Genomic DNA, 27,358 nt, shown 5'->3' on the forward strand with positions numbered 1-27,358 from the left:
GCCTCTTGTCCTAGGCATCCCCTCTTGGGCCGGCCCCTCCTTCCCTCTCTCAGATCAGCCCTGGTGGGCATCTCCCTATGATAGGGGGTGGAATGTTGGGGGCAGCAGTAAGACCTGGGGAGCTGAGTCCTGTCCTCTGAGTGGGAGCTGGGCCTCCCTAGGCACACAGAGGCCAGCAGAGGGGTGTGTAAGGCTTGACACCCCAGCTCCAACACCATCTCAGGGTTTTTCCAAAGAAACCAATAGGATATATATGGAGAGAGATTGATTTTAAGGAATTGGCTGTGATTGCGGAGGCTGTGGTCTAAAATTTCTGGGGCATGCCAGAAATTTGGGGCATGGAAATTCACGTAAGAGTTGATGTTGCAGTAGAGTTCAAAATCTGTAGGGCAGGCCCACAGGCTGGAAACTCAAGCATAATTTCTGTGTTACAGTCTTGAGGCAAAATTTATTCTCCAGCAAACCGCAATCCTTGCTCTTATGACCTTTTACCAATTGGATGAGGCCCACCCACATTATGGAGGCTTTTCTTGAAGTCACCTGACTGTAAATGTTAATCACATCTAAAAAATACCTTCACAGCAACACCTAGACTAGTACTTGACCAGACAACAGGCACCATAGCCTAGCCGAGCTGCCACATAAAGTTAACAATGGCACAACTCAGCAGCTGCTGGAAGGCAGTTGACCCGACCTCCCTCTGAGCCTCTGTCTTCTCACCTGTTAAAATGGGAGTGATAACAGACCTTGCCTCATAGGGTTCTCAGGAGGATTAAGTAACATAATGTACATCAAGGCCAATACCTCCAAAAAAGGAGACAATTATTATGTTTCTTCAAGCATAAGACCAGCTTTTTGTAAGATGCACTATTTTATGCACTAAGACGTTTTAGAAAACTAAATCATTAGGCAGTTTTCAAGATACCATTGATTATATGTTGCATTCTTATTTCAGAAGCATTAAATGTCAAAATATGTAAATGTAGAATTGATGGAATATAGCATCAGCTATTATGAAAAATGTCAGATTCGCACTCCTCCTTGAAGGGAGTCTCACTCGAGACTTCCGTCTTGCCCTCTACCTACCCAGGTTCCAGCAGGAGAACCACCCTAGAGAGCTGGCGTCACTGTGGGGCTGAGACATTTGCTAAGTGCAGCTGCCTTGGATTAGACAATTAAGGGAGGAAAGGGAAGATGAGCTCAGGGCCTGAGGCTGCAGCCCAGACCCAGGAGTGTGTTTGACACCACCAAGACGGGGGCTGAGGGCAGTGCTCACCACCTGCCTTGTGCAGGCGAGGCAGTAAGCTCTAGGTTTTGGGGATTCAGAGACAAGGCAAGTCTTGGGTTTACCAAGAGCACCACTTTACTTTGGACACATCCCTCCCTCTTTGGGCTTCCATTTCCCCGTCTGTTACTATGGAGATGGTCAAGTTGGTGGATGGGTCTAAGCTCTTGGGGTGGTGGGGAGGCTGTGCCAGTTGTCTTTCTTCCACCCTTGGGCGCTCCATGTAAGATTGTGTTCGTTCCCATGCTGGAGGATGGCTATGAAAGCTTTACAAAGCACAAAGATAGCCTTAAAGTTCCTCCCAGGGCTGGCATCGGGTTAAATTCAGAGGTTTTCAAGCCTGAGCAAGCTGCAGAATGACCTGGAGCCTTCTCTAGGAGGGGTGGGGACCTGGAATCTGCACTTTTAGCCAGCTTCTTGGTCATTCAGGTTTACGATTTCTTTGTTTTTTATATCTCAGTTGTATTTTTGTAGCTCCCAGTTTATTTTGATTTTTTAAATTTATTATTATTATTATTACTATTATTATTTTGAGACAGGGTCTCGCTCTGTGGCCCAGGCCAGAGTGCAGTGGCACAACTACAGCTCACTGCAGCCTTGACCTTCTGAGCTCAAGGGATCCTCCCACCTCAGCCTCCCGAGAAGCTGGGACTACAGGCACCTGCCACCATACCCAGCAAATTTTGGTATTTTTTGTAGAGATGAGGTTTCACCATGTTGCCCAGGCTGGTCTCAGACTCCAGAGCTCAAGCAATCTGACTACCATGGCCTCCCAAAGTGCTGAGATTACAGGTATAAGCCACTACACCTAGTCGAGTTTATTTTGAAAAGTATTTTCTGACATCTATATGAATTTAACAGAATTACCTCAAAGTATACAGAAATTACCTGTATTATTTCTTCCTTTTTTTTTTGTTTTTTATTTTGAGACAGGGTCTCACTCTGTCGCCGAGGCTGGAGTACAGTGGTCCGATCTCGGCTCACTGCAACCTCCACCTCCCAGGTTCAAGCAATTCTGCGTCAACTTCTCCGGTAGCTGGGAGTATCGATGCATGCCACCATGCCCAGCTAATTTTTGTATTTTTAGCAGAGACAGGGTTTCACCATGTTGGCCAGACTGGTTTCCAGCTCCTGGCCTCAAGTGATCCACCCGCCTCGGCCTCCCAAAGTGCTGGGATTACAGGCATGAGCCACCCACCCAGCTTCTTCCCTATCTTTTAAATATACAAGTGTGTACTGTGGGTGTGTGTGAATTAAAACGATTCTAGACTGTGAGCTCCTATGGGCGGGGCTATTGTCACTCCATAAAAAGCCCTAGGGCAAAAAGATGGAGGTAGTGCAGGAAGCAGAGGGCGCCTGTCCTCCATCCAGCCATCATCAAACCCACTGAAGAGGCAGACCCGATTATCTTAAGTCTTAGTGGGCTTAGATATTGACCTGGGCCTTCAAGGGAGGTTTTACTCCATTGTGTTTTATTTTGTTGTTTTATGTTGTTTGTTCCACTATTTTTGTAATTAGGGCAAAGTGAGAGGCTCAGCTAATCTAAGAACACTTAATATACCCCAGAAACTGTCTGAATCAATGACTTTTATTCTTCTGCCAAACACAACTGATTTCCATCCGCAATTATTTTTTAAGGTAAGAAACAGTAAGTCAGTGAAGAAAGAGCTAGGACCTTGGGCTGTGGAACACTATTATACTTCAGCTTGTCCACTGAGAGATGCAGAGCCGAAGGCTGGGGTCTAGTCAGGTTGGCCACAGCAGGGTACAGACCAGCTTCGGTGGGCTTCCTCCAAGAACATTCTGCAGCACCTGACACACTGCTGGTACACCGTCTCAAAAGGCAGCCATTTCCATAATAAGGATCTGCATTAATAAGTTGGTTTTGTGGATCACAGCTCTCAAGTACTTCAATTTTAGCTTTGCAGCTTTTAACTTGATTGCTTTTTCTATTCCTATCTCTGCTGGGCAACGTGGCTCATGGGAATGTCGTGCCTCTTCATGCAGCTGTGCCCTTGGTAGTCAGGGGATTCCCTGTCTCATACCCAGATGTCACCGAGCTGTCTACCCTCCAATTCTCTGAAATGTTTTTTGGCTTTCTTTTTTTTTTTTTTTTTTTTTTTTGAGCCAGAGTCTTGCTCTGTCGCCCAGACTGGAGTGCAGTGGGGCAATCTTGACTCAGTCAACCTTCGCCTCCCAGATTCAACTGATTCTCCTGCCTCAGCCTCCCACATAGCTGGATTACAAGTAAATGCCACCACACCCAGCTAACTTTTGTATTTTTAGTAGAGATGGGGTTTCATCATGTTGGTCAGACTGGTCTCAAACTCCTGACCTCAGGTGATCTGCCCGCCTCAGCCTCCCAAAGTGCTGGGATTACAGGTGAGAGCCACCATGCCCATGCCTTTGAAATGTTTTGTTCTGAAAACTGCTTCTGCAATGGGTGACCAACAGATGTTACCCAGACACACAAACAGCACTGGCTTAGGCACCTGCTCTGCCATCTCTGCATGCGCAAAGGCACCCAGAGACTGCCCGTGTGATTTATTTGAAGAAACATTGAAGGATTAACTGTGCAGGAACTGGTTCCCAAACTCAAATGAGAATAAGGAAGCAGCATCCCCGTCTGAATGTCTGAACCATTTGAGTCGTAGACCTATACTTAGTATTTCTTTGTTCTATGCAGCATTTCTTTGGCTTAGCTGTGTGAAGGGCTAGGACATCCAGACTTCTTTTCCAAGAAGAATGTGCTTCTTTCCAAACTAGCACTGCCGACTAAATGCCTGGATTAGGGTTGGGGTCAGGGTTCAGTTCCTCCTGCCCTCCGGGTTCAAAGTCCATCTCTCCAAAGCTATTTCTGCTCTTCCCCTTAGTCCTTGTGGGACTGGCTCCTCACCCCCCCCCCCACCTTTTTTTTTTTTTTTTTTTCTTTCTGAGACAGAGTTGCTCTGTCACGCAGGCTGGAATGTAGTCGCACCATCTCAGCTTACTGCAGCCTCCGCTTCCTGGGTTCAAGTGATTATCCTGCCTCACCCACTCGGGTAGCTGAGATTACAGGCAAGCGCCACCATGCCCGACTAATTTTTGTATTTTTAGTAGAGGTGAGGTTTCACCTTGTTGGCCGGGCTGGTCTCAAATTCCTGACCTCAGGAGGTCTGCCCGCCTTCGCCTTCCAAAGTGCTAGGATTACAGACATGAGCCACAGCGCCTGGCCTGCTGCTCACCCTTTATATCAGTGATTCTCAACGGGTCATTTCTGCCCCCCAGGGGACATTTGTCAATGTCTGCACACCCACTTGGTTGGAACTGAGGGGAGATACTACCAGCATATAGCGAGTAGAGGTCCAGGATGTTGCTAAACATCCTATACTGTACAGGAGAGCCCCTCATGGCAAAAAATTGTCCAACCCCAAATGGCAATAGTATTGAGGCTAAGAAACCCTGCCATAGGTCTCAACTCACATGCTACCTCCCGAACAGGCCTTTGTAACAACGCTAGTCATTCTCTTGTTAGCTGTTCATTTTCTGCATGGTATTCAAACCATCCGAAATGACTACATTAATTTGTTTACCTGATTTTACGGCTGTGCCCTAAACTACCTCCCCTCCCACCACCCCATATAATAATAGCTCCTGGTGAAAGTGGCAGTAATCATCGCAGCTGGCATTTGTTAAGTACTTACTGTGTGTCAGGCACTTGCTCATACTATTTCTTACAGCCATCCTAGTAACCCTACAAAATAGGAAGTATTATTAGCTGTGTTTTACAGATCAGAAAATAAGGGCGCAGAGAGGCTGTTTGCCTAAGGACAGCAGCGGCAGTGAAGGAGCCACAGTTCAAGCCCACACCCTGGCTGGGGTTCTCAGAGCACGCTCACCAGCAGACACAGAACCGTAACTCCTTGCACATCTGCCACCGGCTAACATGATTTGCGGCTCCATCTGTCTGCTTCTAATACGCTCGGATCTGGGAGGGGCTCCCTGAGCTCCCAGCCCCATCTGTGAAGGTGAAGACGGGCACCAGGCTTGGGGCCTCCCCAGAGCTTCCCCCAGGAGGGGACCTGCCTCAGTGCTGGCTCAGACCAGCTCCAGGTACCATCCAGCTTGTCTAACAGCCTAAAGAGCTGCCTTCCTCTTTGCCAGCAACCAGCATCCTTGTGTTTCTGAGGTAATCCCTGGCACCAGGTGCCTGGAAGAGAATCTTAGCAGCCCTTGTGAACCAGTGTCTGTTCCTCAGAGTAGACCCTTGTGAACCGAATTTCAGCAGAAGGCAGCAAAGCATTTGGTAGGTGTCTCGGGTCAAATGCCCGCCAGGGCCAGGCAGGTACCATATGTGTGCAAATCCAGCTGGATGACAGTGCGAGGTGGTGGGGACTGTGTAGAGCTGTAATGTAAAGTCAGTGTCCCCTTAGAGGATATGATGGATATGATGTCTACTCAGCTCCTACCTGGTATTATCTTTTTTTTTCTTTTTTTTTTTTTCTTGAGACGGAGTCTCGCTCTGTCACCCAGGCTGGAGTGCAGTGGCACGATCTCGGCTCACTGCAAGCTCCGCCTCCTGGGTTCATGCCATTCTCCTGCCTCAGGCTCCCCAGCAGCTGGGACTACAGGCTCCCGCCGCCACGCCCTGCTAATTTTTTTGTATTTTTAGTAGAGACGGGGTTTCACCGTGTTAGCCAGAATGGTCTTGATCTTCTGACCTCGTGATCCGCCCGCCTCGGCCTCCCAAAGCGCTGGGATTACAGGCATGAGCCACTGCGCCCAGCCTCTACCTGGTATTATCTTTCAGAGATGTAAGCTCCATGTTTCCAGAGAAGCTGGGATTCTGTGCTTTCTAGGAAATTAATTTTTTAATTTTTTTAAATCAAATTTAAAACATTTTAACAAATAGCTGATAAAACATTTTAAGTTAGAGTGGAATCTAAGATGGGTGTGGTGGCTCACGCCTGTAATCCCAGCACTTTGGGAGGCCGAGGCAGATGGATCACCTGAGGTCAGGAGTTCGAGACCAGCCTGGCCAACATGAAACCCTCTCTCTACTAAAAATACAAAAAATTAGCCAGGCATAGTGGCAGGCACCTGTAATCCCAACTACTTGGGAGGCTGAGGCAGGAGAATCACTTGAACCAGGGAGGCAGAGGTTGCAGTGAGTGGAGATTGTGCCACTGCACTCTGGCCTGGGCAATAAGGTAAAACTCTCTCTCAAAAAAAAAAAAAAGAGTGGAATCTAGACAAGAACACAGAGCCTGAGAGGTGAGAGGTCCGAGAGCGGCTGGTCTTGACGATAACCATCTCTCCATTCTGAACCTCTGTCCCCTCATTTTAAGGGGAAGGCTGCCAACCTGGTCTATGGTTCAGGTATATGGTAAAGAAGCCTGGGACACGTGGTATCATCATTCAGCAGTGAATTCCACAAGGACCACTGGAAATAAGTGGACCCCCACTTCTTTAGGGCTCAGGTGAGACAGCTTCACCTCCCTCCAACCCAGCTCCCGCTTCAAAGGAAGAACTCAAGTGACCAGGCTTCTCCTGGGCCAGCTATGGCTGGTTGTAGGCCCCTGCCATTGTCAGAGACACACAGGCAGGACATCTGGAAGTCAGGCCTTCTGCTGCTCCCCAGCTGTGTGGACTTAGGCAGGTAATTTCCCTTTTCTAGAGCTCAGTTTCTTCATCTGTAAATGAGAGGGTGGGACTGGAATGGTCTTCCAGGTCATACCTAGCAAGGGAGCATGTTCCAGCGGCAGTCCATGGTCTTGTTACCCAGAGTCAGGTCCAGCAGGTCTGAGATGGGAGGTTTCCCAGGAGAAGCTTGTGCACAGCCAGGCTTGGACACTTCTCCCTGCTCTAAAGCCCTATCCTGTATGTGCCAGTTCTCACCAGGAGACCTTTCAGGAAGAGCCCTTAATAGCTCCTTTGTGCACACTTACTATGTGGCAGGCCCTGTCTTTGGCACTTTCCTCATGCTCTTATCCTTACTCCTCTTTTGCCCTCACACCACCACCATGAGCTAGTTGGATTATCACCATTGCCTAGATGAGGATACTGAGGATCGGGGAGGCTGAAGGTCTCACCATGCCATGTCACCCCTAGGTGACACACAGCCACACGAAGGCCCAATCACTCAAGATTTCACTGCTCCTTCCCCCCAAACACATCAGGTATCCAAGGAATGGCAGGCAGGTGGCAGAGTGCCACCTAATGGTGATCATCTTCTTCTTTTTTTTTTTTAATTTTTTAAAGACATTGTCTGGCTCTTTACCCCAGGCTAGAGTGCAGTGGCGTGATCTCAGCGCACTGCAACCTCTGCCTCCTGGGCTCAAGCCATCCTCCCACCTCAGCCTCCCAAGTATCTGGGACTACAGATGCACACCACCAAGCCCAGCTAAGTTTTTTGCATTTTTTGTAGAGACAAGGTTTCGCCGTGTTGTCTAGGCTGGTCTCAAACTCCTGAGCTCAAGCGATCTGCCCACCTCAGTCTCCCAAAGTGCTTAGATCACAGGCATAAGCCACTGCGCCCAGCCCTAGTGGTGATCTTTAAAGATGCTATGAGTAGCTCCCAAGTTCACCAAAGGAGCTTGCCAGGAGGGAGGCAGGTGCCCGGGCAGAGTGGGAGAGATGACTCCCAAATGTCAGGGTGAAGGTCAGAGAGACCCTGTGGTAAAGGGCACCTGAACCAGGTCTGTGGAATGGGAAGTCCTTCTAGCATGTTGCACAGTGCAGCAAATGATGAAGCCAATCTAACTTTCTGGGAGTCATGAGCATGGATTAAAACAAATTTTTTTTTGAAATGGGATCTCACTCTGTCACCAGGCAGCAATGCAGTGGTGCAATCATGGCCACTGCAGCTTCAGCCTCCTCGGGCTCAGGTGATTGTCCCACCTCATCTTCCCAAGTAGCTGGGACTAAAGGCACATGTTACCATGCCTGGCTAACTTTTGTATTTTCGTAGAGATGGGGTTTCATCATGTTGCCCAGGCTGGTTCTTGAACTCCTGGCTCAGTGATCTGCCCACCTTGTCCTCCCAAAGCATGGATTTTTACCCTTTATCCTTGTAACTCCCCTGTGACCAAGGAAGGGAAGGTCTTACTAACTCATTTTACACATGACCAAGATGAGGCTCAGAGAGGTCCAGTGACTCACAAGTTAGTGCCAGAGGCACTCCTAACCCTTTGATTGCACTGACCTGAGAGTGATGGTTGTGATGATGGAGGTGATGGTAGAACTAACATTGAGTGACTTTGAGCAACTCTATTAGGTAAGTGCAGTTGTTATTCCCATTTACAGGTGAAGAAACTGAGGCTCAGAGAAATGCATGAACTTACCCCAAGGTGACACAGCTACTAGGTGATAAAGGAAAGATTCAAATCCTAGTAATGTGACTCCAAAACCAAACCTCTTTTTTTTTTTTTGAGACAGTCTCGTTCTGCCACCCAGACTGGAGTGCAATGGCACATTTCGGCTCACTGCAGCTCCACCTCCTGAGTTCAAGTGATTTTCCTGCCTCAGCCTCCCAAGTAGCTGAGATTACAGGCACGTGCTACCACACTTGGCTAATTTTTGTATTTTTAGTAGAGATGGGGTTTCACTGTGTTGGCCAGGCTGGTCTCTAACTCTTGACCTCAATGATCCACCCGTCTCAGCTTCCCAAAGTGCTGGGATTACAGGTGTGAGCCACCGTGCCCGTCCCCAAAGCTCTTTTTTTTGAGAGAGGGTCTCGCCCTGTCACCCAGGCTGGAATGCAGTGGTGCAATCATGGCTCACTGCAGCCTTGACTTTCCCGGGCCATTCCATCCTCCCACCACAGCCTCCCAAGTAGCTGGGACCACAGGCATGTGCCACCATGCTCAGCTAATGTTTTAATTTTTTGTAGAGATGAAGTCTCCTTATGTTCTCAAACTCCTGGGCTCAAATGGTCCTCCTGTCTCAGCCTCCCAAAGTGCTGGGATTACAGGTGTGAGCCACCACACTCAGCCCAGAGTCAAAGCTCTTAACCACTGGCTCTTCTGGCTGAGGAATCCTCCAGCTCGCCTTATTCTGTTTACCCACACTGAGAAACTGGAGCTGCATCGGTGAGTGAAGCCCACACCCGCATTACTCTCAGAGACTCACTCACTCTCTGCTGTGTGACTTTGGATGAATTTCTTTTCCTCTCTGAGCCTCAGTTTCCATGTCTGTGAAATACAGAGTTTAAACTAGTTGAGAGCTGAGGTCCTACTTTTCCATAGTCTGTGAATCTGTGAGTTTATAACAACACAGGCTTCAGAATTTCTCCCCTGGCTGGGGGCTGTGGCTTATGCCTGTAATCCCAACACTTTGGGAGGCCTAGGCAGGGGGATCACGAGATCAGGAGATCAAGACCATCCTGACCAACATGGTGAAACCCCGTCTCTACTAAAAATACAAAAATTAGCTGGGCGTGGTGGCGCATGCCTATAATCCATGCCACTCATGAGGCTGAGGCAGGAGAATCGCTTGAACCAGGGAGTCAGAGGTTGCAATGAGCCGAGATCACGTTACTGCACTTAAGCCTGGTGACAGGGCAAGACTCTGTCTCAAAAAAAAAAAAAAAAGAAAAAAGAAAAAAAAGAATTTCTCCCCTGCCAACAATTTGAATTTGTTCCTGAATCAATTACAGGAGTAAAAATTCTACCTTATCTCTTTTATCTCTTCTGTCTCTCCCTCCCTCCCTCTCTGTCCTCTTCCTTCCTCTTTCTCTCCCCTTCTCTCAGTTTTCAGCCTAATTATAGTTAACTCTGTTATTTAGAGACTTATTATCCAAGCTCATTATGAGTAATTATTCAGTCTGGAGGGGAAACAGCAACACTGCTAGTTTAATTTAATGCTTACCTAGTTCACTTAATTAGTAATAAGTCTTGGCAAAATGGTGGGATTCATGGGTCCTTGCTGGGTGGGTGGGGAGAGGCTGTGTATTGTTCTTAGAAAGATAAAGTTTCAAAGTAGAATGTGGGAGGAGGCAAGAAAAGGCTGCCTGTGACCTGGGCCGTGACATCTGTCCAGGTTGAGGCTGGCCCACAAGAGTGAAAGGCTGCAAATTGCACAGAGCTAGACAGACCTTAGGTTAGGTAGCACTTATTAGGCCCCTTCTGTGTGCCATACCCCATGCAAAGCTCTGGACAAACCTTATTCCTTATGTCTCACATGTGGGACTTGTACATTCGAAATAATGTAAGTACTACCTGCCTTCGGTAATTCAACTCTTATAGTGAGTACGTTCTCCTTTCAGCAGTATCTCAGGAATTTTGATAAGTTAAGGATAAATTTTCCCATTTGATACCACTGTATCTTTTACCTCTCTCACCCTTTTCACAAAGGGAGGCCTTAGGCCCAGGGCCTTGGGCAGGCAACAGAATCTGGCTAGAAGTCAACATTGTTCAGCTTTGACTTTTTAAATAGTTTTAAATTATGGCAAATAACAGTGGTTGTCTATGTATGGAAGTGACGTGATTTTCCATTATAGTAAAAATAAGTGAATTGTTACGTAGAAAAATACAGGGTAGCTGGGCGCAGTGGTTCACGCCTGTAATCCCAACACTTTGGGAGGCCGAGGCAGGTGGACCACCTGAGGTCAGAAGTTTGAGACCAGCCTGACCAACGTGGAGAAACCCTGTCTCTACTAAAAATACAAAATTAGCCAGGCGTGGTGGCACTTGCCTATAATCCTAGCTACTTGGGAGGCTGAGGCAGGAGAATCGCTTGAGCCCAGGAGGCGGAGGTTGCAGTGAGCCAAGATCATGCCATTGCACTCCAGCCTGAGCAACAAGGGCAAAACTCCGTCTCAAAAAGAAAAGAAAAGAAAAAAAAAATATTGGGTAAAAAAGAGGTCAAGGTGGTACCCAGATGTGGTAACACTTCCAAGGAGAGAGGAGGATGAAAAAAGTCCCCTTCAGGATTCTGGATTAGAGATTGTCCCAGGACATCTGCCAAACCCAAACGTTGCCTCAGAATGCTTCTCAACCCAGGACTCCAGGCACCAGATGTCAGGGTGACCCCGCCCCCACCCCCCTTCCCAGCCCCCCATAGCCTCTCGAAGCTCTTCCCAGGCACCCCGCCCAAGCCCTGTGAGTCAAAACCAGGACACTCCAGTCCCTCCTGTCCCTCCTATCACCCCCATTGCCCCTTTGCCATCTCATAGACCACTGATCCCCCTCAGCCTGTCATTGGTCCTCCTGGACCCCCTTTGTACCCCTCAGTGGGTAAACTGAGGACCAGAGGGATGACTCCACAGTGAATAACAGCAGAACCCTGGCCAAGCTGAAACAGCTTTCCTGGGCGAGCCCTGGTCCATCCCCGCTTTGAGCTTTGGAGCCCAGCAGCCAGGGCCCTTCCTAGAGGAACAGCTCCCACCCTACAACCCTCAAGTCCTGATATGCCTGTCCTGTGGCCCATCCGAGAATCAATGTGTTACCCTTCCCAGCTGACTTTGTCTCCATAAAGGAGCCTTCAAGCAGCACAGAGTAGTGGGTGGCAGAGTGGGGTGAAGGGGCCACAGAAGTGTGCCCACCATGCTTCCTGTGTGCCACCTTCAGCCTCACCCAGAGGGCAGGAGCATTGCAGTCATCCACATTCATGTCTTGCTGTGCCATGACATGAATCCCACAGGGATCTCAGGGCCAATGTGTGGCCCATGTGGCCACCCTTGGGGGCTTTCCCACCCTCACCCAGCCAGAGCCCATCCCAAGACACCAGAAAAGAAAAACAAAGAGGTTCTGGAGTGAGCAGCATCTGTCCTTATTATCAGTTTTATTGGCGGGTTTGTAGCTCCCTGGGCCGGGTCTGGATGCCTAGGCCAGTCTCTTGCTCACGCGCTCATAGGTCACGCCTCCGATGGTGGAGACCTGAAAGAAGCCGCCGGGACAGAGGGAGTCAGTGCCCAACCCCAAGGTAGCCAGGAGGCACCGCTGAAGGAAGATGAGCCTCCAACCCCAGCCTTGAGTAGATGAGAGTCAGGTGCACCACTTCTTTGGGCCTCAATTTCCCGATTTGTTCCAGGAGTCAGTGTGCAGACTCCCTGTGATGAATGGTAACCAGCTGTGAGGGGTGATGTGACTCTGGGTATGGAACCCTGAACCTCTGTTCCTCTCCATTCACCCATGATTCCCCTGCATGATTCCATTTAATCCTCCCAACAGCCCTGTGAGGTTGTTCTCATTGTACGGATGAGAAAATGGAAGTTTAGAGAAGTCAAGTAACCCTTCCAAGGCCACACACCATGGCTGCATCGCACAGTATTTGTGGGCACCTGTCACATGCTCAGTGATGGGAAGATACAGTCCCTACTCTCTGGAAGCCTAAGGTTTAGTGGGAGAGGCAGGCGGGGGCATGCAGTTCATTGAAGGCCCACAGTGTGTGGTGCCCGGGGCTCCCTGCTGTGGAGCTGTGCTGCCATTGGAGGTGCACGTGTCATCAGCTGGTTCGCACACCCAGCAGAGGAAAGCAGCATTTCCATGAGAAGGGCGGGTAGCAAACAGAGAGCTGTGGGAGAGCCCAGAGGAGGCAGGGAGCCACTGACTAGGTAACAGGACGGGGAATTGGCTGTTGGACAGAAGCCTGCAGAATTGGATTTGGAAAAGCAAACAGGAGAAAGGGAATTCAGAGCAGAGAAACCACATGGCACAGAAAGGGAGATAGGAACGGCTCTGGCCAGCTCAGGAGCAGTAGCTGGTCCAGGTGGGCTGGGCAGAGCATACCTGTAGGACTGGGCAGTAAGGCCGTGGAAGGTCAAGCGGAGGAGTTTGGTCCTGATTCATGACAAAGGGCAGCAGTGTGAAGTGATGTGTGACTTGCATATGGGATGGATGGAAGGTGGGGGAGAGGTGGAATCAGAGGAGGCTGGGCTTAGTGTAGGGGAGAGGTGATGAGAACATGGCAGGGGTGCTGGTGGCAGAAGGCAGGAGGTATGCTTACAAAATGCACTGTCTGTTGGTGGAGAAGTGGGGAGGTGCCAGGATGATTCTGGGCCTCTATAGATGGGAGATTTGCAATCAAGACAGCTCCTCTCAGGGCCTAGTCATGGAACTTTGTTTATGTGTGCGCGTGCCTGGGTCTATGCGCATGCATACATGTGTGTGTGCCTGGCTGTGTCGTGTGTGTGTGTGCATGACGACCCTGAACTGCAGTCACTGCCCACACCACATGGGCTCCATGATGAGGAACCTCTGGGTATTGACAAGCAAGTTCACTCAGCTTGGGAAGATCAATTCTCTTTTCAGGCCCAAATCTGCTTCCAATTCTCCTGCCCTATGCTCTCCCTGCACACCTCACAGGCTGGGGAACTTTGCTTCTCTGGGAGTTATTGACTAACATTTCATGTAAAAATGCATCAAAAGCCCTTTCATTAGATCCTTCGAAATGTCAGTTTTCACCCAGGAGAAGAGGGATATAGTCACTTTTGTTCTTTTTACAGTTTTTCAACACTGTACATCTATTAATTTTTAGACTTTTTTTTTTTTTTTTTTTTTTTAAGACAGAGTTTGCTCTTGTTGCCCAGGCTGGAGTGGGCACATTCTCTACTCACTGCAACCTCCACCTCCCGGATTTAAGCGATTCTCCTGCCTCAGCCTTCTAAGTAGCTGGGATTACAGGTGTGCGCCACCACACTCGGCTAATTTTTTTTTGTATTTTTAGTAGAAACTGGGTTTCAGCATGTTGGCTGGGCTGGTCTTGAACTTCTGACCTCAGGTGATCCACTTGCCTCAGCCTCCCAAAGTGCTGGGATTAGAAGCATGAGCCACCACACCCAGCCAATTTTTAGATTATTTAAACAAAAATGTTAAAGGGGGATAAAAAAAGACCCATGGGCCTGGGCAGAAGAGGCAGGGGGCCTAGTCTGGAAGTCAGCAGATGAGATCTGCCTCTGCATGTACTAGCTATGTGGCCATGGCCAAGTCCCGTGCTATCTCTGAGCCTTGTAATGCTGTTCTGTAAAATGAGTATAATGGGAGGGCACGGAACTTCTTGGGCCGTGTTACGGACTCCATGTGTGTCCCCCAACCAAACCCATATGGTAAAGGTCGAAGCCCCAATATGATGTTATTTGGAGATAGGACCTTTAGCGGGTGATTAGGTTATGAGGGTGGAGTCCTCATGAGGGATTAGTGCCCTTATAACAACAGACACAAGGCCTGATACAGTGGCTCACGCCTGTAATCCAAACACTTTGGGAGGCCAGGGCGGGCAGATCACTTGAGGTCAGGAGTTCAAGACCAGCCTGACCAACATGGTGAAACTCTGTCTCTACTAAAATTACAAAAATTAGCTGGGCGTGGTGGCACATGCCTGTAATCCCAGCTACTCAGGAGGCTGAGGCATGAGAATCACTTGCATGGGGGAAGCAGAGGTTGCAGTGAGCTGAGATCGCGCCACTGTACTCCAGCCTGGGCAACAGAGTAAAACTCCATCTCAAAAAAAAAAAAAAAAAAAAAAAGGCCAGGCACAGTGGCTCATACTTGTAATCCCAGCACTTTGGGAGGCCGAGGGAGTACATATCATCGGGTCAGGAGTTCAAGACCAACCTGGCCAACATGGTGAAACCCTGTCTCTACTAAAAATACAAAAATAGCTGGGCATGGTTGTGCGCACCTGTAATCCCAGCTACTCGGGAGGCTGAGGCAGGAGAATCACTTGAACCTGGGAGGTGGAGGTTGTAGTGAGCCAAGTTTATGCCACTGAACTTCAGCCTGGACAACAGAGCAAGACTCTGTCTCAAAAACAAAAAACAAAAAAAAAAAACAAACAAAAAAAAACAGACACAAGAGAGATGACGTCTCCCTGCCATGTGAAGAAACCAGGACGGGGGCCCTCATAAGCCCCTGCCCATGCTGGCACCCTGATCTTGTACTTCCCAGCCTCCAGAGCTGTGTGAAATAAGTGTCTGTGGTGTAAATCATTTACACCACAGTGTCTGAGAAAGGCAGTGTGCTCCTTTCCTCTTGACAGGGCTTAAGATGAGGGCACAAGGAAACGAGAGAGACAGAGAGAGAGAGACCAAAGAAGAAGCAAGGGGGTCACACAAACCCTGCCTCCCTCATCACGTCTTCCCTGCTGGAGAGCTTCAGGGAGGAGGGAAGGGCCCTTTCTAGACCAAACAGGACCCCAGAGGGTCTCTGACGCAGGTCACAGGCTCACAGTGAGGGAATGAAGTGTGGAAATGCCTTCTTTTCCCTGTTAACTTCACATCCATTTCTTCCACCTGGGGAGAACTTGGAGACCCACGGGAAAGAAACAGAAGTGAGAAGAAGGGCCTCCCAGGGCACCACCTCCTGTGTAGGAGAACCCACAGATGTGTGTGTTGGACCTGCCAATATTGAAAGAATGTTCTAATTAGTTGCCAATATTTGATAGTGTGGAGATTTCACATGGAAATGCAAATTTCCATCTTCTCTGGATAAATCAGAAGATCTGGTAGAAGGCGCCTGATGTCCCTCATGGAAATGGAGTGGAGTGGTGGCTGTCCCTGGAGGAGCCCACCTGGACCACCTCCTTTATTTATATTCTGGGAAGGATCTTCCAGGCTTCCAGTCTTGTGCCCCAGAGGTGGCTGAGTGTGCGTGCTGCAGTCAGGCTACTTAGCATCAAATCCCAGCTCTGTCATCAAAGCTATGTGCTCCCTCACTTAGCTTCCCTGTGCCTCAGTCTCCTCCTAAAATTGAGACAAAAATCCCCACCTAACAGGGTTATTTGAAGACCAAATGACATCATGTGCATCCAGCACTCAGCATAGAGCCTGGTACAAGGGAAATGCTGGTAAAGCCAGCTGCCCAGAGGCCTGCCTCTGAGGGGCTGTGGCCAGGAGACAGACAAATGTCCAGTAATCATCCCAGGGACCAGCAGGACACTTACCTCCACCAGCTTGTCACCCACGATCTCTGAGGTCTGGTGATAGTTGGGGAAATTCACCACCAGCTTCCCGCCCTCCATCTGCACGATGGCCTGGAATTGAAGCACAACATTAAGCCTGGGTTGTTGCAGGTGATTGGTAACTATCTGGGGCTGGTGGCATGGGGAGTAAGAAGAATTTACCAAGGCCAGGTGCAGTGGCTTACGCCTATAATCCCAGCACTTTGGGAGATTGAGGTGGGCAGATCACTTGAGGTCAGGAAGACCAGCCTGGCCAACATGGTGAAACCCCGCTATTAAAAATACAAAAATTAGCCGGATGTGGTGGCTCATGCCTGTAATCCCAGTTACTTGGGAGGCTGAGGCACAAGAATTGCTTGAACCCGGGAGGCAGAGGCTGCAGTGAGCAGAGATTGTGCCATTGTGCTCCAGCCTGGGCAACAGAGCAAGACTGTCTCAAAAAAAAAAAAAAAAAAAAAAAGAATTTACCAAGACAGTTGTCAGCAAAATAAAAGTCAGATTTCTTAGAGAAAGTATGAAAATATGTTGCAAGGGTGCACTGGGCAGGTCAGCAAGAGAGGAGCCGACTGCAAGGAGACAAAGTCTTGCTGGAGAGTTGATAGACTGTTGCTTATGCAGTGTGCTGAAGAGGGTTTTGTGCAGTACTGACAAAGCAAAGGTTATAGTGAGATAACTTACGTATTTCTATCAGTGGAGGTGACGATAGCTGGGCACAGGAAGATTGTGAGTTATATACACAGGAGGGGTATGTGTTCTGGACCATGAAGAAAGGCAGACTTATAGCTTATCTGCTCTCCTTTTTTGCTTTCCCCTGCTGCCGCCAGCCTGACTCCTTTTCTATAATTAGAACTCCACATGGGTCACCAGAGGCCTAATGATAGAGGCAAATAGCTGGGGTTCAAATCCCTGGTCCCAGCATGTTCTGGCTGCAGGGCCTTAGACCCATTACTTGGTATCCCTGAACCTCAGTTTCTTCAGTTTTCTTTTTTTTTGGGGGGGGGGGCGGAGCCTCGCCCCGTTCCCTGTTGCCCAGGCTGGAGTGCAATGGTGTGATTTCGGCTCACTGCAACCTCTGCCTCCAGGGTTCAAGCGATTCTCCTGCCTCAGTCTCCCAAGTAGCTGGGATTACAGGTGCCCGCCACCATGCCTGGCTAATTTTTGTAATTTTAGTAGAGACAGCATTTCACTATATTGGCCAGGCTGGTCTCGAACTCCTGACCTCGTGATCCACCTGCCTCAGCCTCCCAAAGTGTTGGGATTACAGGCCTGAGCCACCGTGCCCAGCCAGTTTCTTCACTTCTAAAACAAAAGCAAATGACTGCATTTTTTCTTCTAGCATTCAATATGTGGCAGGCACTATGCCAGGTGCTTTCATGCACTGTCTTGTTTAATCTTCACCACAGCTCTTGGAGCCAGAGACTGTATGTAGTCTCCTTTTGCATACTAGAGATACGAGGCTCAGGGGAGTGAAATGACTTACCCAAGGCCCTACAATTGCTGGTGGGAAATCATGGTTTCAAACCCAGCCAAGGCTCACTCCAGGGCCCGGCCTCTTTATCTCTGTGCTACACAGAGAGGCAACATTAAAAAAGCACTTATGGCCAGGCACAGTGGCTCAAGCCTGTAATCCCAGCACTTTCGGAGATCAAGGTGGGCAGATCACCAGGTCAGGAGTTCAAGACCAGCCTGGTCAACATGGTGAAACCCCGTCTCAGCTAAAAGTACAAAAATTAGCCAGATATGGTGGTGCATACCTGTAATCCTGGCTACTTGGGAGGCTGAGGCAGGGGAATCGCTTGAACCCAGGAGGCAGAGGTTGCAGTGAGCTGAGGTCATGCCAACTGCACTCCAGTATAGGTGACAGAGTGAGTCTTGAAGAAAAAAAAAAAGCACTTATGCTCTCTAGTGCTGGTGTGAAGGCCTGCCCCTGTTGTGTGACTAAGGCAAGGTTGTTTTTATTTTTTATTTATTTATTTATTTATTTATTTTTTGAGATGGACTCTCACTCTGTCACCCAGGCTGGAGTGCATGGCATGATCTCAGCTCACTGCAACCTCCGCCTTCTGGGTTCAAGTGATTCCCCTGCCTCAGCCTCCTGAGTAGCAGGAATTACAAGTATGCACCACCATGTCCAGCTGATTTTTGTATTTTTGGTAGAGACAGGGTTTCACCGTGTTGGCCAGGCTAATCTCAAAATCCTGGCCTCAAGCCATCCACCCGCCTTGGCCTCCCTGAGTGCTGGGATTACAGGTAGGAGCCACTGTGCCTGGCCAGCAAGCTTTTTAATCCCATGATTTAGCCTTCCCCCTCAATCTGGGGAGAGTAATTGTAGCAATGTCATAGGATTAACTGCATTAAGATGAAAAATCTATTCAGCAAGAGTCTAGGTTATATTAAGTGTTCAGCAAGTATTGGCTACTTTTCTTATTGTTTTAGTGCCCATTTTTGACCATTAAAAATCAGGAGCATTAAATTGCCAAGTAACTCAAGCTCTTAATGCTGGAGGCCAAACTGGAGAAAGAAGCCTCAGCTTGGGAGCAGGGAGGCTGTGTTTGAGAAGTCGGGTGGAGGCCTGGGGAAGGACGGGGACAGCCAGTAGCCTCTCACCTTGAACTTCTTGCCCCCCATTGTCTGTATGTCGCTTTCCTTGCCAACAGTGAACTTGTTGGTCATGGTGTGTCCCCCGGAGTAGTGCTGGGACCAAGTGAAGTCCTGCCCATCCTGCTGCACCTCCGTGACGATCTTGAAGTCGCGGGCCTTTTCGATGACATCGCTGGAGATCCCTGGACCCGGGGATAAGCAGAGTAGCCATATAAGAGCTGCTTTTAACCCTGTGGTTTGGGGAAAGAGCTTTCCTGCCCACCCCCACTGCCCTACCCCATGTGCATGATAGGCTAGCCTGCAGGTTAAGAGCACAGTGCCTGAGACAGATAATACATGCTGTGAGCCATGTGGCTGGGGAAAGTCACTATCTCTCTGTATTCATCCTCAGTGTATTCATCCACAAGATGGGGATAATAAGGCCCATCTCAAAGGGCTGTTACAAGAATTATATTCAATGTGAGTGTGTTTGTGAAGCTCCGGGCACATAATGGGTGCTCATCAATAATAACCAAGCTTCTGATAGTAATATAAATATAACAGAATCTTGCCAAGCTCGAGAAGTTCTGGAATTAATGAGACTTTCAAGACTGTGCCTTCTGGCCAGGTGAGGTGGTTCAGGCCTGTAATCCCAGCACCTTGGGAACCCGAGGCGGGCAGATCGTTTAAGGTCAGAAGTTCAAGACCAGCCTGGCCAATGTGGTAAAACCCCATCTCTACTAAAAATACAAAAAAAAAAAATTATCTGCGGATGGTGGCGGGTGCCTGTAATACCAGCTGCTTCAGAGGCTGAGGCAAGAGAATCACTTAAACCCGGGAGGTAGAGGTTGCAGTGAGCCGGGATAGCGCCACTGCAGTCCAGCCTGGGCTACAGAGCAGGACTCCGTCCCCTACCCTCCACCAAAAAAAGATTGTGTCTTCTAATATTTTTATTTTACAGATAAGGAAGTGAGCACCTAGAATGGGAAAGGGACTTCCCAGTATTTCATTGAAAGTTAATGACAGAATCGGTGTAGAACCGAGGTGGGCTCACTTCCCATTCCACAACACGAAGCTGTTATAGATGAAGCCAAGTCATGCTCCTTCAGGGCCACTGCCAGTGCATGACTCAGAGGGGCTCTCGACTCCTCCAGGCCCCAAGGCACAAGGGCCCTGGTCTCAGGGTTGCTCTGACCCAGCTGGCAGGCAAGAAGTGGCCACCAAGAGGGAGGGCATGGGTCCCCTTGAGCTGTCCTCTGAACCTTGAGAGTTACACTGCCAGGCGCGGTGACTCATGCCTGTAATCCCAGCACTTTGGGAGACCAAGGCAGATGGATCACCTGAGATCAGGAGATCAGGACCATGCTGGCTAACATGGTGAAACCCTGTCTCTACTAAAAATACAAAAAAAAAAAAAATTAGTAGGGCGAGGTGACGGGCGCCTGTAGTCCCAGCTACTTGGGAGGCTGAGGCAAGAGAATGGTGTGAACCTGGGAGGCAGAGCTTGCAGTGAGTGGAGATAGCGCCACTGCACTCCAGCCTGGGCGACAGAGCAAGACTCCATCTCAAAAAAATTTTTAAAAAAGAGTGTCTTAGTTCTTATTATCCTCAGAGCCTGGGAGAAAGCAGTTGCTCAACAAATGTGTGAATGAATGAATGAAATCCCGTCCCACTGTGACAAACCAACCCCGAGGAAGGGTTACGCAGGAGCTCACTCACCGAGGAGCTTCATGAACTCATCATAATTCTTCTCACTCTCCATCTCGAACTTGCCGGTGAAAGCCATGCTGCTGGGAGGCTGGAGCCAGAGAGCAGAAGGATGAGGAGAACCAGTGGTGCTGAGGGGTCTGCTTTCCCAGCTTATAAACTCTCCCAGTTGCTGAGGCTCTGCCCCTAAGTCACCCCACTTCTTCTCCCTCCTGTCCTGAAGAGGAAGCACTCGCTGTTTTATGATGTGGGCAGGACCTGGAGGGAGACAGCCCCAAGGTTATTCACCTGGGGAAGTGCTGGCTGTGACCCCACTGCCATTGCCCGCAGGGTCAGGATGGCAATGGGTTTGAGGAGTCATCACCTCTCTGCCCATCTCTCCCTCCATTCCCACATACCCTGCCCTCAACCCATGCTCTCACCATCTCTCATCGCTCATGCACTCTCTCACTCTGCAACCAAAGCAGTTGAGCACTTGCTGTGTGCAGGGCCAGCACTGAAGAAACACAAATGAACGAGACACACACCTTTCCCAAAAGAGCCTTTGGTTTAGTCCAGAGACAAGCACACACCTGCAGAGAGTTCTTGTGTAAGCAGCGTGTGATGCGCCCCAAGAGAAAAGCAGATGGCTGACCTGGGGCATGGGGAAGGAGCAATGGTGTCCAGCAGGTGGCTGGTGCATGATTGGGGAAGAGGTGGCATTTGGCACTCATCTTGGAGGACCAATAGGACTTGGATGTGTAGGGAAGCAGGAAGGTTGGAGGAGGTTCAGAACAAAGGGAGATGATATTCTAGGATGAGGGAACAGTGTGCTGAAGATGGAAAGGGTCATGATGAAAGGAAACAGTGAGTTTGGCTGGAGCAAAGCAAACTTGAAGGACAACAGATGCCCCTAAGGGTGGAGATAATGCAACCAGAGTACAGCAGCCACCCATGGACCTAGGCAGCGCACCTGGAGGAGAAGGTACCAGGTGCCTTGAAGACGCCTGTGTGCCAGGCACTGGGCTGGGAGCTGGATGAGTTTTATTTTGTTCAAGCTTCAGAGCTGGAAGGGGTTAAGGATTCAGAATCTTGACTTCCATTTCCTGCTCTGTCTCTCAGTACCACTTCACATGCTGGGACTCTATCTCCTCAGTGATCACTCCAGTCTACCTATCTTGTGAGATAGTCCTCTGCATTGGGCAAAATTGACAGTGCAAAGTATAAAACACTCTGCAAAGGCTCTCATGATTATTATTTATTTATTTATTTATTTATTTATTTATTTATTTATTTATTTCTGAGATGGAGTTTCACTCTTGTTTCCCAGGCTGGAGTGCAAAGGTGTGATCTCAGCTCACTGCAACCTCCACCCCCTGGGTTCAAGCAATTCTCCTGCCTCAGCCTCCCGAGTAGCTGGGATTACAGGCATGCACCATCACACCCAGCTAATTTTGTATTTTTAGTAGAGAAGGGGTTTCTCCATGTTGCTTAGGCTGGTCTCGAACTCCCAACCTCAAGTGATCCGCCTGCCTCAGCCTTCCAAAGTGCTGGGATTACAGGTGTGAGCCACCGCACCTGGCCGATTATTATTAATTCAGGAAACCTTTGCATGTCTATTTCCTTTTCCCAGGCTTGCTCTCCATGAATCTCCCTCATTTCCATCTCAAGCTGAATTCAATACAGTTGCTGACTCCCAGACCTGGGACTAAGGAGTCTCTGAACTGATGAAAAACCAACTCTGCCGCATTTTACCAGGCTTTAATCTCCAATCTTGGAATTTCTAACTTCAGCCAGGACTCTTACTTTAGTCTAACAGGCAGACAGACAGACAGACAGACACACACACACACACACACACACACACACACACACACACGTCATGGATTTTCCTAAGTTATATATACAAAAATTTCAAATAATTCAGAGCAAATGACAGTCCTGTCAGAGGTGATCTGTGATAATAGTTTGGTATCTCTCTTTCCAGGCTTTTCCTTTTCTTTTCTTTTCTTTTCTTTTTTTCTGAGACAGGGTCTCTGTTTGTCACCCAGGCTGGAGTGCAGTGTGTGATCTCAGCTCCCTGTAGCCTCGACCTCCCAGGCTCAAGTGATCCTCCCAACTCAGCCTCCCAAACAGCTGGGACTACAAGTACATGCCACCATGCCTGACTTTTTTTTTTTTTTTTTTTTTTTTTTTTTTTTTTTTTTTGAGGTGAAGTCTGTTGCCCAGGCTGAAGTACAGTGGCACAAACTTGGCTCACTGCAACCTCTGCCTCCCAGGTTCTCCTGCCTCAGCCTCCCAAGTAGCTGGGACTACAGGTGCGCACCACCACACTCAGCTAATTTTTAGCAGAGACAAGATTTCACCATGTTGGCCAGGCTGGTCTCAAACTCCTGAGCTCGGGTGATCTGCCCACCTCGGCCTCCCAAAGTGCTGAGATTACAGGTATGAGCCACCACACCCAGCCCTTTTAGGCTTTTAAATGCACATATTTACTTTCTTGTATAAATGAGACTATATTGTTCTGTTACCTCCTGTTTATGTAATGATATAGGCATATGTCTATATCATTACAAAAGGGTACATAATATCCTGCTCAATAGTTCCAGAGTATTCTATCATATGTATGTCTCATAACTTACTTAGCTATTGCTGGATTTTTTAGGTTATTTCTAATCTTTTCCTGTTATAAATAACTGTGATAAAAATATTCTTGTTCACACCTTTCACTGTACATGTCAGATTATTTACTAAGATTACTTGCTAAGGGTGAATTCCCAGACATGAAATTCCTAGAACAAAGGATTTCAGTGTTTAAAATTTGTATATCTATTACTTTACTGCCTTTCAGAAAAGCTGTAGCAGTTTACACTCCCGCCTAGAGCATGTGAGAATTTCCCCTCACTGATAATAATAATGATGAAATAACAATAACAAGAATAGCTCACATTTATTGGATCTTTATTGTGCATTTGGCACTCAGCTGAGTGTTTTACATGAAGGATCTTATTTAATCTTCAGAACAACTCTATGAGGTATGTACTGATATTGTCCCCATTTCACCTAGGGGCAAACAGAGGTTCAGTGAAGTATTAACCTTGAGAAAGTATACCGTGCCAGAGTCACAGAGCCCCGGTGTATAGTTTATATTTACTTTTTTTTTTTTTTTTTTTTTGAGATAAAGTCTCGTGGCATGATCTCGGCTCACTGCAAGCTCCGCCTCCCGGGTTCAAGCAATTCTCCTGCCTCAGCCTCCTGAGTAGCTGGGCTTACAGGCGCCCACCATCACGCCCGGCTCATTTTCTGTATCTTTAGTAGAGATGGGGTTTCTCCATGTTGGCCAGGTTGGTCTCGAACTCCTGACCTCGTGATCTGCCTGCCTCGGCCTCCCAAAGTGCTGGAACTACAGGCATGAGCCACCACGCTCGGACTATATTTACTCTTAAAATAGCTTTCAACATCTTTTTTTCAAAAAATCCCCATAATCCCATAACCCTAATACAAGTAATCTGCTTTTATTAATTAATTTATTTATTTATTTGAGACAGAGTCTTGCTCTCTCGCCCAGGCTGGAGTGCAGTGTCACATCTCGGCTCACTGCAACCTCCGCCTCCCGGGTTCAAGCCATTCTCCTGCCTCAGCGTCCCAAGTAGCTGGGATTATAGGCGCCCACCACCATGACTGGCTAATTTTTCTGTTTTTAATAGAGACAAGATTTTACCATGTTGGCCAGACTGGTTTCGAACTCCTGACCTCAAGTGATCCACTTGCCTCAGCCTCCCAAAGTGCTGGGATTACAGGTGTGAGCCACCCTGTCCGGCCTTATGTTTTCTACTCTCTTCCTCCCTCTTTTGCTATTTCTCTCTCCTTCTCCCTCATTATTATTTTCTGTCTTATCAACTATAACAGATACACAATAACTATACCGCACATAAATACAATGTTGCATTCTATTTTTCTTTACCCAGCATTCGTTTGTAAACACAGTCCCATGTTTCTAAAAAGCTGTCAGGTTGGGCCAGGCGCAGTGGCTCAGGCCTGTAATCCCAGCACTTTGGGAGGCTGAGGCAGGCAGATCACGAGGTCAGGAGGTTGAGACCATCTGGCTAACACGGTGAAAACCCATCTCTACTAAAAATACAAAAAAATTAGCCAGACATGGTGGCAGGCACCTGTAATCCCAGCTACTTGGGAGGCTGAGGCAGGAGAATTGCTTGAACCCGGGAGGCGGAGGTTGCAGTGAGCCAAGTTCGTGCCACTGCACTCCAGCCTGGGGGACACAGCGAGACTCTGTCTCAAAAAAAAAAAAGTGGGGGCCGAGTGCCATGGCTCATGCCTATAATCCCAGCACTTTGGGAGGCCAAGGTGGGCAGATCACAAGGCCAGGAGTTCAAGACCAGCCTGGCCAAAATGGTGGAACCCCATCTCTGGTAAAAATACAAAAATTAGCCAGGTATGGTGGTGGGCACCTGTAGTCCCAGCTGCTTGGGAGGCTGAGGCAGGAGAATTGCTTGAACCTGGGAGGCAGAGGTTGCAGTGAGCCAAGATCACACCACTGCACTCCAGCCCAGGCAACAGTGTGAGACTCTATCTCAAAAAAAAAAAAAAAAAAAAAAAAAGCTGTCAGGTTTGGCCAGATGTGGTGGCTCATACCTGTAATCCCAGCACTTTGCAAGACCAAAGCAGGCGGATCACTTGAGGCCAGGAGTTTGAGACCAGCCTGGCCAACATGTCGAAAACCCTGTCTCTATTAACAACACAGAGAATTAGCTAGGCATGATGGCACGTGTCTGTAATTACAGCTGCTGGGGAGGCTGAGTCACGAGAATCACTTGAGTGTGGGAGGCTAAGGCCATGGTGAGCTGAGATCATGCCACTGCACGCCAGCCTGGGGGACAAAGTAAGACTCTGTCTAAAAAAAAAAAAAAAAAATTATTGTAGAGACAGAGTGTCACTATGTTGCCCAGGCTGGTCTCAAACTCCTGGGCTCAAGTGATATTCCCACCTTAGCCTCTCATAGTGCTGGGATTATAGGTGTGAGCTACTGCACCCAGCCTTGAGTGGCATTTTAATTTCCTCCAAAAACTTCTCCTTTGCATTCACCACTCAGCTAACTATTTGACTTAAGAAACCTAGCTTTTGGTCTATCTCATTATTCCCCCATTCAGCTTAATCATTTCTAATGTTTGATTTAAAGTGAAAGATGTGGGCCGGGCGCGGTGGCTCAAGCCTGTAATCCCAGCACTTTGGGAGGCCGAGACGGGCGGATCATGAGGTCAGGAGATCGAGACCATCCTGGCTAATATGGTGAAACCCCGTCTCTACTAAAAAATACAAAAAACTAGCCGGGCGACGAGGCGGGCGCCTGTAGTCCCAGCTACTCGGGAGGCTGAGACAGGAGAATGGCTTGAACCCGGGAGGCGGAGCTTGCAGTGAGCTGAGAGCCGGCCACTACACTCCAGCCTGGGCGGCAGAGCAAGACTCCGTCTCAAAAAAAAAAAAAAAAAAAAAGTGCAATTTCTCCTTTCACTTGAACACTTAGAAGACATTTTCAGGTTATTAACTGGCCTAATTTCTTTTGTTGTTGAGAGAGGATCTCCCTCTGTCACCCAGGCTGGAGTGCAGTGGCAAGAAAAACGCCTCACTGCAGCCTCAACCTCCCAGGCTCAGTCTTCCACCTCAGGCTCACAAGTAGCTAGGATCAGAGGCACGCACCATCATGCCCAGCTAATTTTTCTTATTTTTTTGTAGAGATGGGCTCTCGCTTTGTTGCCTAAGCTGGTCTCAAACTCCTGGGCTCATGCAATCCTCCCACCTTGGCCTCCCAAAGTGCTGGGATTACAGGCATAAAGCATCATGCCCAGTCTAATTGGCCTAATTTCAATATTGTGTCTCAGGGAATAAGAAGGCCTGAGGAGGGGAAGAGAGATGGGGAATGGGTAGAAGTTCACTGTTTTGGCCAGGCACAGCAGCTCACGCCTGTAATCCCAGCACTATAGGAGGCTGAGGCGGAAGGATTGCTTGAGCCCAGGAGTTTAAGACCAGTCTGGCAATATGGTGAGACAAAAAAGTCATTTTTATAAAAAAATTTTTAAATTAGCCAAGTGCGGTGGTGTGTGCCTATAGTCCCAGCTACTTGAGAGGCTGAGATGGAAGGATTGCTTGAGCCCAGGAGGCAGAGGCTGCATGAGTCAAGATTGTGCCACTGCATTCCAGCCTAGGCAACAGAGTGAGAATTTGTCAAAATAAGGAATAAGGAAGGAAGGAAAGAAGGAAGGAAGGAGGGAAGGAAGGAAGCAAGGAAGGAAGGAAGGAAGGAAAGAGAGAGGGAGGGAGGGGGAAGGGGGGAGGGAAAGAAGGAAGGAGGAAGGAAGGAAGGAAGGAAGGAAGGAAGGAAGGAAGGAAGGAAGGAAGGAAGAAAGGGCAAAGATTCACTCTTAGATAGGTGGGGTTTATGGTACCCCAAAACAATTACAATAATAACATCAAAGATTGCTGATCACCAGAATACATATAAAAATAATAATAAAGTTTGAATACTGTAAGAACTACCAAAATGTGACCCAGAAACAAAGTGAAAAATGGTGCTGACAGATTTGTTCCACATGGGGTTGCCGCAAACATTTGACGTGTGCAAAACAGTTTCTCAGGGAGACTAAGGCTGAAAGATCACTCGAGCCTAGAGTTTAAGACTACAGTAAGCTATGATCATGCCACTGCACTCCATCCTGGGCAACAGAGCCAGATCCCATCTCTAAAAAAACTAAAAAATAAAAAAATAAAAATAAAATACAGTATCTATGAAGTACAATCAAGTGAAGTGCAATAAAACAAGGTATGCCTATATTTCCTTGAGCTAAAGCCCCAGGATAGGACTACAAACTTAAGGAGTCTGGAACATTCTTACAACTCATACAATGTTTTGTCAAA

General features: G+C 48.3%; 1 protein-coding gene and 1 pseudogene across 2 annotated transcripts; both read right to left on the reverse strand.

Moving 5' to 3' along the window:
* Positions 1-3,027: 3,027 nt before the first annotated feature.
* LOC115896373 lies at positions 3,028-3,804 on the reverse strand (annotated as a pseudogene).
* Positions 3,805-12,023: 8,219 nt separating this feature from the next.
* FABP6 (fatty acid binding protein 6) lies at positions 12,024-21,623 on the reverse strand. Of its 2 annotated transcripts, XM_030927600.1 has the most exons (5): positions 21,402-21,623; positions 20,462-20,540; positions 18,770-18,945; positions 16,145-16,234; positions 12,024-12,141 (listed from the first exon to the last, which is right to left on the reverse strand). In XM_030927600.1, exons 2-5 carry the CDS (start codon positions 20,526-20,528, stop codon positions 12,088-12,090), a joined length of 387 nt encoding a protein of 128 aa, XP_030783460.1. In that variant the 5' UTR covers positions 20,529-20,540; positions 21,402-21,623; the 3' UTR covers positions 12,024-12,087. The 2 variants fall into 2 exon arrangements, with proteins under 2 accessions (XP_030783460.1, XP_030783459.1); XM_030927599.1 differs by lacking the exon at positions 21,402-21,623 and having other exon boundaries at positions 20,462-20,649.
* Positions 21,624-27,358: the final 5,735 nt, after the last annotated feature.

The sequence above is a fragment of the Rhinopithecus roxellana genome, chromosome 3 (genome assembly GCF_007565055.1).
Source record: "Rhinopithecus roxellana isolate Shanxi Qingling chromosome 3, ASM756505v1, whole genome shotgun sequence".
Taxonomy (NCBI): Eukaryota; Metazoa; Chordata; class Mammalia; order Primates; family Cercopithecidae; genus Rhinopithecus; species Rhinopithecus roxellana.

Bases quoted from the DNA above. Each gene is read 5' to 3' on its own strand.
- FABP6 (XM_030927600.1), bottom strand. From the start codon at position 20,528: ATGGCTTTCACCGGCAAGTTCGAGATGGAGAGTGAGAAGAATTATGAT. The intron at 18,946-20,461 runs GTGAGTGAGCTC...CCCCGGGTCCAG, and splicing joins TGAGTTCATGAAGCTCCTCG to GGATCTCCAGCGATGTCATC. The intron at 12,142-16,144 runs GTAAGTGTCCTG...GGCTTCTTTCAG, and splicing joins TGGGTGACAAGCTGGTGGAG to GTCTCCACCATCGGAGGCGT.